Source organism: Strix uralensis, chromosome 38 (assembly GCF_047716275.1).
Source record: "Strix uralensis isolate ZFMK-TIS-50842 chromosome 38, bStrUra1, whole genome shotgun sequence".
Taxonomy (NCBI): domain Eukaryota; kingdom Metazoa; phylum Chordata; class Aves; order Strigiformes; family Strigidae; genus Strix; species Strix uralensis.
In genome coordinates, this window is record NC_134009.1 from 285,644 (window position 1) to 296,854 (window position 11,211).

Sequence of the window (11,211 nt, forward strand, 5' to 3'; positions counted from 1 at the left end):
CGTGCAGCCGAAAGCACAACCACAACCCACCCCCCCACCTCCCCCAGCCACCAAATCTCCCTCCAAACCCTCCTCCCACCCCACGCACCCATGGGACCCCCCCCCTCACCTCCGCTGAAACCTCCGACCTCCATCGCCGGCGGGGACACGCAGCCGGGTAACCGGGGCAGGGTGAGGGGGGGAACCGAGGGGACCAACCCCAAGCCAACACGACGCCGTGAGCGTGGTCAGGGAGGAAGAACCGAGCCAAAACTGTTCACGGGCCGCGACCGACCGTGGCTCCAACCGCCCCACCGATCCCTGCGCCGATACGGGGAGGAGAAACTCCCCCCGGGCGCGGGTTGATAAGGGTGCCGGCGATTCGGGAAACAAGGAGCCTGGAGATAAAGGCTCGGCCATTCGGATCCCGCCTTGCTGGGTCCCACGGGGAAGGGACACCCCCCCTGCCCCTTCACCCCGGGGAGGGGACGGGAATGAGCCCCGAAACACGATGGGGGTGAAGGTTGTAGAATTTCTGGCCTCATTGGTGCCGTCCACAACAATGAGTTACCCAAACCGCTTCTAAAAGAGCCCCTGTGCAGCGCAGCACCCCGAAAAAATCCCAGTGAGCAGCCTGAAACATCACCCCCCCCCCCCCTCCAAGAGCAAGGAGGGGAGATGAAGCCACCGAAAAGCCACGAGAAGGGTCCCCCCATGGGATGTGCCACCCAGCCCCCAGCACTCACGGTGCCTCCGGTTGAAACCGATGGTTCAGGTACCACGACCGGGGATGGGAAATCCCCGGCAGCGGCTCCTTCCTCCTCCGGAGCTCAAAGCTCAGTCGGGCAGAACGGAGCAGCCGCCCGAGCCGCCACGGCGCTCGCTCCTCTGCTAACGAGCCCACGCGCTGCCGAGCCCGGCCGCCGCTCGCTTGCCGCGATCGCCGGCACCGTGGCGAGCAGCCACGTGGGTTTTCTTCCTCCATCTCCTCTCCAGCCCGGCCGCCATCCTTCACGGGTCGCACCATCCCTCCGGCACCGGCTCGGTGCTCTCCGGCACGCAAGCGGCACCGCTTGGCGCCAGCAGCGCCCCAAAAAACCACCCTCACTGGGGGAATGTTTCTCCCAGCAATCGCTTCTTGACCTCCCGGCAGCGGCGCGGACTTTGCCTGGCTCCGAAAACCAACCGGCCGCTGCCAAAGCCGCCTCCGGCTCACGGTCAGTGGCGCTTGGCAGATGCCGGGATAATTCTGCCGCGATGAGGCTGTTGGAGGCATCAGAAGAGCCCCAAAACCGTGAGGTTGTTGGGGGTCTTCCCACATCACAAGACCCTTAGACCAGCCTTAGCCTCCATTTTGGGGCATTTTGGGCCATTTCGCTTTGGTTTTTTGAGCGTGGAAGCAGCGACGGGGGCTTGCCCAGCCCCTCTGACCGCATCCCCTTAAGTCTGTCCTTGAGCAGAGCTGGGTCTACCCAAAGCACCCCAAGACCCCAACTGAGCCCCACCACCCCTCCAGAGGGTGATGTTCTCCATCTCCCAACACAGCCCTCGCTATTTTTTGGGCGCCAACTCTCTCTTTCTTTAAACACCATCTTTAAACACCCACATCCATCCCCTGACATTAATTTTCCACCCGTTGACCACAGCGAAGGAACCGAGAGCCGAAAAGCTTCCCAGATGCAACGTGGTCCTTCCCCACCCACCTCATGGTGGGTAAATAACAGCAGGACTCACCAAGCAGGTCGCCTGCACCACGAGATAAGGTTTTAAGTCAACTGGTGTTTGCGGAGATGGGCAAACTCCTTCTGGGGAAGCAGCGCTGAAGAGGAATCGCAGCCGGTGACTCCACTGCTGTTGTCGCTTCCAGGTGGGGAAAAACCCACCCTCCAGCCAGGGGACAAGTAATGAGGCAAATCACCAGCCAGTGGTGGGATCCATGGCCACCACTCACCTCGTTTTCCACAAGGATGCTGGGATGGGGAAGGACAGGGGGGTTGAAAACGCATGGAGGGGTTCAGTTCGGACTTGGGATGGTGGAAGCATTGAAATGATGGAGAAGTTGAGGTGGGACGGGGTTAAATCCTCCAACGCAGGCAGAGAACAGACACCAGACAACCAAAGATCTACAGAGGAGTGGACAACTCACAGCAGCCGTGCTCAAAAGATAAAGAATTGGCCGAACAGCTGCGTTCAAAGAGTTCTAGACAACATCTCAAGGTCCAAGTGGAAACCAGTAACACGTAGAGTCCCTCGGGGTCCATGCTGGGATCAACACTATTTAATATCTCCATCAACAAGATGGACAGCGGGATTGAGTGCACACTCAGCAAGTTTGTGGGTGACACCAAAGTGAGTTGATACCTTGAGGGAAGGGACGGCATCCAGAAGGACCTTGACAGGCCAAGGTGACTTCTGGGAATGGGCCAACATGAACCTCGTGAAGTTCAACGAGGCCAAACGCAAGGTCCTGCACCTGGGTCAGGTAGCCCCAGTATCACAGACTGGGGGATTGAGAAGAGCCCCATGGAAAAGGACCTGGTGGAGCAGGGCCAGAGGAGGCCACAAAGATGATCCAAGAGCTGGAGCACCTCTCCATCGAAGAAAGGCTGACAGAGTTGGGCTTGACCAGCCTGGAGAAGTGAAGGCTCCAGGGAGACCTTCCTATGGCCTTTCCACATATAAACGCTGCTTATAAGACGGAAAAAGGCTTTTTACCAAGACCTGTAGGACAAGGGGCATCGGCTTTAAACTGGAAGAGGGTGGATTTAGATCGGGCCTAAGGAAGAAATGTTTTATGATGAAAGTGGTGAGACCCTGGACCAGGCTGCCCAGAGAAGTTGTAGATGCTCCATCACTGGAAGTGTTCCAGATCAAGTTGGACGGGGCTTTGAGCAGCCTCATCTAGTGGAAGACATCCCTGCCCACAGCAAGGGGTCGGACTGGATGATCTTTGAAGGTCCCTTCCAACCCAAACCATTCTGTGAAAACCTCCCTGCTCATCTGAGAGTCTTAAGGAGAGTTTTTCCTGGAGCCAAGCCAAGGATGGACCCAATGGGGTGACAGAGATCCCCCACCCCATAATGGGACATCCCTCACGAGAGCACCCAGCGCACACAGATGGTTTTTACCACGCCAAGGGCATCCCAGTACAGCTCCATGCCGGCACTGGGGGCCAACCAGTCCTTGCTGGAGCCACTCACCCCCCCATCACCCACACGGCACCGGCGGCACGGCTTCCCCAGCACTGGGCGGTGGGGCAGAGGACGTCGCCTTCGCCCTGCGACGCGCAGCCGCCCTCAGCAGAGCTAGAGGAGCGTTTCCGTTTCGAGAAGAGGGGAATTCAGCGAGGCCAGGCGCAGGTGGCACGGTTCCGCTCCGCTCGGCGCGACCGCGGCTTCACTGGCAATGCCGAAAACGCACGAGTCACTGCCGCCACGGCACAGCCCCCCACCTCCTTCCCCCCAGCGCGGCACCGGCCCCGCACCAGCACACGGTGGAGCACAACCACCTTGTACAGCGACCGGCAAAGTATCCCCATTTGGGGACACCATCGGTTTGGGGGTCCCAATGCCGCGCCAGGGGGGATGAGGGTCTCCAAAAAGCGCCCGGCTTGACCCACCACCGGATTTTGTGCCTGTCTGTGGTGCTGAAGCCAGGCGGCGGCGCAACGGCACAGCGATGCCGGCCAGGAGAAACCCTCCACCAAATCCACGTGTTTCTCACCGCACCACGGTTCCCGTTTCACCAGGAGATGCTGAGACTTGGGGAACATCTCCAACGCCAAGAAAGCAAACACCCGCCACAAACCACCCAACGGTACAACCACCTGGCAAACCAACCGCATCAACCCGAGCAGCACCCGCCACACACGAAGCGCCAGGAGATATCCCCGTCCCCCAAGAAACCACCCCAATGGCGCCGACCGGGGACTTACCGGCCACGTCATGCGCTTCCAGGGCGACGTCGGGCTCTTGACGGGAGAGCGATGAGAAGAAGTCAGGGTCCTCTTGCAACGGGCGCAGCTCGGCGCCGGAGGGTCCCTTCCCCTCCCTGCTCATCGTTTCCAGATCATCCGCGGCGTAGAAAGCATCTTCCTCGAGCTCCGTCTCCGTTTCCACCGACGTCCCAGATAAAGCTGGGTTCTCCAGGGGCTTTTTAGCATCTTGAAGGAAAGCAGCTCTTCGGTCTTCGCCTTGGGGGCACTCAAGGGCAGGAAAAGTCTCTTTGTTTGGCTCCGGTGTCATTAACAGGGCTCTGCCTCCATCTCCTTGGCGCTCTGAGAAATTAGGGACAGCTTTCTCCATCCCTCGCCGATTGTGCTGTGTCACTCGGAAAAAAACACCGCGCCGGCACTCGGGAGGGTTGGCGGCCAGGGACTGCCGGAAAAATCTACAAGAAATAAGAGATAAAAGAGGAGAAAATGAGAAAAGCAGCTGGATTTTGCCGAGGTGGAGGAGAAACGGTTGTGGCTCTGCCCGCGCCGGGAAACCCAACGGTCTCAGTGACTCGCTGTGGTCACCAAAGCTCTCGGTGTCCTGCAAGACGTCGGGTCCCATCACTCTCCCCTTGCAAAAATTGGTGCTGCCAGTAGCTGACGCGGTGCCAGATCCCTGTCAGGGTCGAGTGACCCCAAAAGGCGTCACTTCTCCCCAACATGAAGCTTTTTTCCCCCCCGCTCTGCGCCACGATTTGCCAGGGGAACAGCATCTCCTCCAACCTCTGCCACACACTCCCCAAAAAACCCTGATCGCCCTCAAATTAATAATTTACCCCGCAAAAAAATTCAACCCCCACGACGCAGCATGGGGAAAGGTGCACCCCCGGGAGCTCTGCTCTGTCACCAACTGCCCCAAAATCGGGGTGGCTGCCCCCAAAACCGGGGTGTGGGGGTGGATTTTGGGATGCTGTGCCGCATCCTTCCCCCGTATGAATCCAAGCGGATGCGACAAAGCGGTACCTTCACACTGGGGGGACCCTCAAAGGGTTTGGGGACCCTTGGGGGGGGGGGGGGGGGGGGCAACCAGGCAGCGGCCACTCAAATGTGGAACCCCCCCAAAACCAAACCATCACCCCGAAACACCTTCCACCACCCGACACTGCTGCAGCTGCAGGTTAAACGGTGTAAAATAAAATCATTGGGAGAAATAAAAAGATCCTGATCTCTGCAGGGTGGAGATGCCGGGTCAAATCCTGACCCGGGCGGGTGGAAAAGGGAAAAATAGGAGGAAAGAGGCGCTAAAAAGCCGCGTTTATCAGCTCTGCCGGAGGATAAAGGCACAGGAGGAGAGCGAAGGAGCTAAATTTACCCCGGTGAGGAAGGAGAAGGCAGAGAAGAGACTATAAATACCTTCAAGGTAAGAATGCAAATGAAGAGAGAATTATTCGAGCTGGCGCAAGATGTTTTTCCCCACCCCGGGGCTGAGGGAGGAGAGAGATGGAGCAAACCCCAACGCCCCAAAATGCCACCCCGAAATCTCACCCGCGCCGAAGCAGCCGGGGCCCGGCGCTTCCCCAGGGAACGGTGCCCGGAGTCAGCGTGGATTAGTTTGCCAATAAGAAGTGAAAATGGAAATTTAATTAAATAAATTGAAAATACGTTGGCTCCGTACGCTGGTGACTTTTTTTCCCTGAGGATCGGTAGCTCCGGTGGGCTTCGGTTTGATGGATATTCCGCCGGTGTCGCCCTGAAATGGTGCCCGATGCCCACGCCGGCGGGATGCTCTCGCCTCGAAGAGCGGTGCCGCACCGACACCTCCCCCAAATCCACGGAGGGTTTTGGGGGAGCAAACCCCGAATTTGTGGATTTTAGGGGTTTGCCGCTGTGTCAGCTTGGTGCCGGTGGGCCGGGATGAGGGATGTTGTGCCGGGATGAAGCCGCCCTGCACCGGCCTAACGGGGCGGAAGCAGCGGATCGTGGCATCGCCTTTAACCACCGTCCGGACGCACCCAGAACTCGGTTTTTACCAAATCGTGCGGGCAAGAAACGCCGGAGAAACCTCCTCATGGCGCGGTGCCGGCAGGATGGGAGCGGGGCAGCTGCTACGGCACCGGCGTTTTTCCCAGCGTTGCGTCAAACGACGAGGAATCGCCCCAAAATGTGCCGCCTCGCTGCGGGGAAATAAAAAGGCACGGCACGGCGCTGGGAATGTGCCAGCAAAGGTGGCAGGGGACAGGCAGGGGACAGGCAGGGGACAGGCAGGGGACAGGCAGGGGACAGGCAGGAGCCCCTGGGATGCAGAGGGGGGGAAAAAAAAAAAGCCATCGTGGAGTTTTTCCTTTTTAATTGCAGCCACATCCCAGCCGGGCCGGAGACCCCGGCGCATCCCTGAGCCAGGCGGATCCATCTAGGTGAGAATGAGGGAAAAAAACCCAAAAATGGGTTTATTTCTAAAAGTTGTGGTTTTCGGGGGGGGGGGATGGGGGTTTGATCCAAGCTGACTCCAGGAGAGAACCCAGCATCCCTCAGGGACCGCGCTTGGCATCACCCACCGGCACCGCAACCCCGAACCCAACCGCGCACAAACCGCCGCAGACTCGGGGGGGGACACCAGTGCCGCGTCCCCCAACTTCCTCCCTGAAAAACCCAAATTTTCCCTTTTCTTCTTCCCAAAACACGGACGCCGTGTCGGCAGTGCTCCCTAAAAACCCACCATCCTCCCCAAAAACCCGCTTGGGTGTTTTCAAGCTCACCAGGGCGTGGGGAGAAAAAAAAAAAAAAGAGAATTTTTTTTTTTTTCCTCCCCTCGCTCGCTCCACGCCAGCACCCTAAAAAGACCCAAGCGCTCACCGTAAAGTTTAAAAAAGCCGCTTCGCAAGCTCCGCTCGCTTCCCTGCTCGCTTCCCTGCCCGCTTCCCAAGCTCTGCTCGCTTCAAGGGTGGGAGCAGGACTGCGGAAACCCTTCCCCCAGCCCATCGCCCCAGAGCCATGCAAAGGCGGAGCAGAATTGGGACAATTTAAATGCTAAACCGGTTAAGTGGGGACAATCGCCGCCTTCCCTGGAAGTCAAGAGGAAGGGGCCTTTCCCCAGGCCAAACGGCTCCCGGCAGTGGGTTACCCTGCTCGCTTGCTGCACGCTTGAGGCAGGAAGGCTTCGGCCGCGTGTTTTTTCCCTGTGGGTTGGGTTTTTTTTCGTTTTGTTTCCCTTGCTGGAAGGGCAGAGCCACAACGCAAACCAGCACTGGGTTTTCTTCCCACTCCATACTGGATCATCACCAAGCGTGCGGGGTCTGGCACGCTCACGGCACGCTTGAGCTGGGCAGGCTACCGTTGCGCATTTTCTCCCTGTGTGGGTTTTTATTTTTCCTCACTGGCAGAGCAGAAACACAACGCAGGAGGACAGTGCTGGTTTTTTCCCCCGCTTCATACTGGATCACGACCGAGCGCGTGGGGTCCGGCACGCTCATGGCACGCTTGAGCTAGGAAGGGCAGGCTACAGCCACAGGTTTTTTTCCCCCACATCGGTTTATCATCATCCCTGGGAGAAACCTGGGGCAGAGTGGAGCCGCAGTCCCCACTCCATGCTGGGTCACAGCGAAGCGTGCAGGGTCCGGCGCGCTCCAGGCGCGCTTGAGGCAGGAAGGCTTCAGCCACGTGTTTTTTCCCTGTGGGTTGGGTTTTTTTTCCATTTTGTTTCCCTCGCTGGAAGAGCAGAGCCACAACACAAACCAGCACTGGGTTTTTTTCTCCTTCATACTGGAGCATGCAGGGTCCGGCATGCTCACGGCACGCTTGAGCTGGGCAGGGCAGGCTACAACCACAAGTTTTTTCCCCCTGCATCGTTTTTTATCATCTCTGGGAAAAACCTGGGGCAGAGCGGAGCCGCGGTGCAACACAGCGCTGGTTTTTTTCCCCCTCCATGCCGGGTCACAGCCGAGCTTGCAGGGTCCAGCACGCTCCAGGCGCACTTGAGTCAGGCAGGCTATGGCCGCGTGTTTTTTCCACCCTTCCCGTGGTTTTTTTTTCATCCCTGGGAGAAACGTGTGGCAGAGCAGAGCCACAGTGCAAGAGGACAGCGCTCCTTTTCCTCCCTCCGTGGTGATTCACAGCCAAGCGTACAGGGTCCAGCACACTCCAGGGACGCTTCAGTCGAGAAGGCTCCATCCACATGTTTTTTTCCCTGTGTGGTTTTTATTTTTCACTTCCCAGGAGAGACACGGAGCGCAGCGGAGACACGGCGCATGAAGACGGCGCTGGTTTTTCCTCCTCCACACCAGGTCACATCCAAGCTCACAGGATCCTGCTCACTCCAGGTGCGCTTGAGCCGGGCAGGCTCCAACCACACATTTTATTCCTCTTCATGTCGTTTTTAATTTTTTTCCCCTCCCCTCACATGGCAGAGCCGAGCCCCAACACAGAAGCACGGTGCTGTTTTTTCCCCCCTCCAGGCCACATCACGGCCAAGCTCACAGGGTCCGACACACTCCCAAGTGCCCTTGAACAAGGAAGGCTCCAGCTGCATGTTTTTTTTTTTCCCCCCACATGTTTTTTTTTTCCTTGCTGGCAGCACAGAGTCACCATGTAGGAGGACAGCATCAATTTCTCCCTCTCTGTGCCAGGTCTCAGCCAAGCGCACAAGGTCCCGCGCGCTCCCGGTGCACTTGAACCAGGCAGACTCCAGCCGCGTGTTTTTTTTCCTCCCCCACATGTTGTTTTTTTTTTTCCTTGCTGGCAGAGCTGAGCCACCATGTAGGAGTCGGCGCCACTTTTTCCTTCTCCATGCCAGGTCACGGCCGAGCTCGCAGGGTCCGGCACGCTCCCAGCGCGCTTAAACCGGGCAAATTCCAGCTACGTGGGGTTTTTTCTCCACGTGGTTTCTTCTTCCTCGCGGAGCTGCACCGCAGGAGGACGGCGCCGCTCCTTCCCCCTCCATCCCAGGCCACAACCAAGCGCGCAGCGTCCGGCGCGCTCACGCCAACACCGCTTACGCACAAAACACATCGCGCCCACGAAGAAAACGCAGACGAGGAGCGAGCGCTTCGGATTTCGATGCGAGAGGAATTTGGGAAGGATCCAGGAGGGTCCCGAGGCTGGAGCCGGGATCCCGAATGATTTCCTGCTGCGGGGAAACCTCAAGCAACTGATGACGTTCCTCCCCGGCATTAACGAGCTCATTTAGCAGAAAAGTGGCTTTTTTTGCCCCATCCTGGAACCAGAATTAGCAAAGGACGCATCACCTGGGGAGCTTTTCCTTTTCTGCTCCAACGGTTGCACCTACAAGCCGGCAAATCCCACGCCGAAGGGTTTTATCAGGATCCGGGACCTCGCCGGTGCTGGGATCCTCGGGAATTCGGCTGCGGGGCCGCCGGTGCTGCCGGAAGGGGATTTCGCGGCGTCGAGTTGAGACGATCCCTGCACCACCTCCTCCAAACGATGCGTCGGGGAGGAAAATCCGGCGTCAAAATGTGCCGGGCTGAGTCGAAAGCTGCTCTGAGCAGCGTCGAGCTGCGCCGGGACGAGCCGAAAGCTGCTCCCGGTGACGGCAGCACCGCTCTCGCCTTCGTGCCGGACGGCGGCAGCACCGGCTGGGCTCCGACCCGCTCCCCGCCATCGAGCTGCTTGGGAAGAGGAAACGTTCCCGGCACCGCGCCAAAACTCACCACCGAACCCACCGGCACCGCCGATCCCCGGCACAGGGGGGAAACACTGCGACGCCTCCGCAGCCCCCCGCCGGCTCCAACGCTGCTCCGGCCGGCGGAGGAGGGAGATTAAAAGCTCCCGGTGGAGATTATGAGGTTGCCCGTCGCCGGATGCTCGTTTAACCCCGGTTAACGAGCTCGGCAGAGGTCGGCCTCCGTCCACCGGCACAGGAACGGTGCCGGCGATGGCAGCGGGGGTGAAGCAGCACGGGAAGGGCCGAGCGGAAGCGTTAGCGGGGGGTCTGGGTCCGTCCCGTCCCCGCCTGGCGCGTTCCCAGCCGGTGGCTGCCGAATCTGGCGCCGCTCGGTACCGGCTGTCGCGGTGCTGCTGCCGGGCACCTGCCGCACACTGCCTGGACCACCCCCCCCCCCCCCCGCCTGCCCCAGGCACCTGGGTCCCCCCAAATATCACAGCCCCCCCCGTCCCCATAGCCCCTCAGACACCTGGGGCCCCCTCAGCACAGCCCGCCCTCCACGCCCCCCCCGAACGCCTGGGTCCCCCCCCATTATGACAGCCCTCCCTCTCCCCATAACCCCCCAGACGCCTGGGCCCCCCCCTTGGCACAAACACACACACACACACCCCCCGCACCCTCCCGGACACCTGGGCCCCCCCTTAGCACAGACCCCCCCTCTTCACCCCCCCGGAGGCCTGGGTCCCCCATTCGTAACAGCTCCCCCCCTCCCTCCCATACTCCCCCCGGACGCCTGGGCCCCCCCCTTAGCACAGACCGCCCCTCTTCACCCCTCCGGACGCCTGGGGCCCCCCCTCAGCACAGCACACCCCCCCCCCCCATACCCACCCGGACGGCTGAGTGCCCCCCCCATGCCCGCCCTCCCCGGGACGCCTGGGTCCCCTCCCCCCCACCCCCCCGTCCCGGACGCCTGGGTCCCTTCCCGGTTACCTCAGGCCCTGCGCCCCCCCACCCCCCCCAGACGCCTGGGCCCCCCCCGGACTCCCGGGTGCCCCCACCCCGTGTTTCAGCACCCCGGACGGGGCCGGTATGGGGTGGGGGGCGGGGGGGGGTGGGGGGGGGGGTGTCAGCGTCGTCTCCCCCCGACCCAGCCGCAGGTTCCCCGGTAGCGGCTCCGCTTTGTCTCCCGCCGGGCCGGACCAGGCCAGGCCCCCCCCCGCCGCCCCGGGCACTCACCCCGCCGGCCCCCCGGGGCCGGGCCCGCCGGGCTGCTCCTCCTCAGCGGCGGCGTCGCTGCTGCAACCGCCGCCCCCGCCGCCTCCTGCCCGGCTCCGGCCTCCACAGCAACCGCCGCGCCGGGGACATGGTCCCTTTAAATCCCCCCCCGGGGGCCCGGCCGGTCCCGCCGCTGCCGCCGCCGCCGCCGCTGCCGCCGCCTCCTGCGCCGCTCCGGCCGCTCCCCCGCCCCCCTCCCGACGGCGGGGCCTGACTACGTCACGCCGAGCGCGACCGGGCCGCCGCCGACATCTTGGGGGCGGCGAACGGGATCCCAGCGCCGCCTCCGTTGCCGCCGTTGCCGCCGCCGTCGTCGTCGTCGCCGCCATGTTGGGCCGCGCCGTCCCCGCCGCGCGCGCGCGTGCGCCCGCCCCGCCGGCACGGCCGCTGCGCGTCGCCGCCACCG

At 61.2% G+C, this 11,211-nt stretch overlaps 1 protein-coding gene across 10 annotated transcripts in view; it reads right to left on the bottom strand.

Annotated features, from left to right (window-relative positions):
* Positions 1-11,083, bottom strand: part of WIZ (WIZ zinc finger) — a 57,611-nt gene extending 46,528 nt beyond the window's left edge. For 2 of the 10 annotated variants that reach the window (XM_074854851.1, XM_074854850.1), the window contains exons 1-2: positions 7,035-7,526; positions 3,914-4,368 (exon numbers count right to left, since the gene is read on the bottom strand). In XM_074854851.1, the coding sequence (XP_074710952.1) occupies positions 3,914-4,368; positions 7,035-7,189 (610 nt within the window). In that variant the 5' untranslated portion in view covers positions 7,190-7,526. The other 8 variants (XM_074854857.1, XM_074854855.1, XM_074854854.1 and 5 more) reach the window with 8 other exon arrangements.
* Positions 11,084-11,211: the final 128 nt, after the last annotated feature.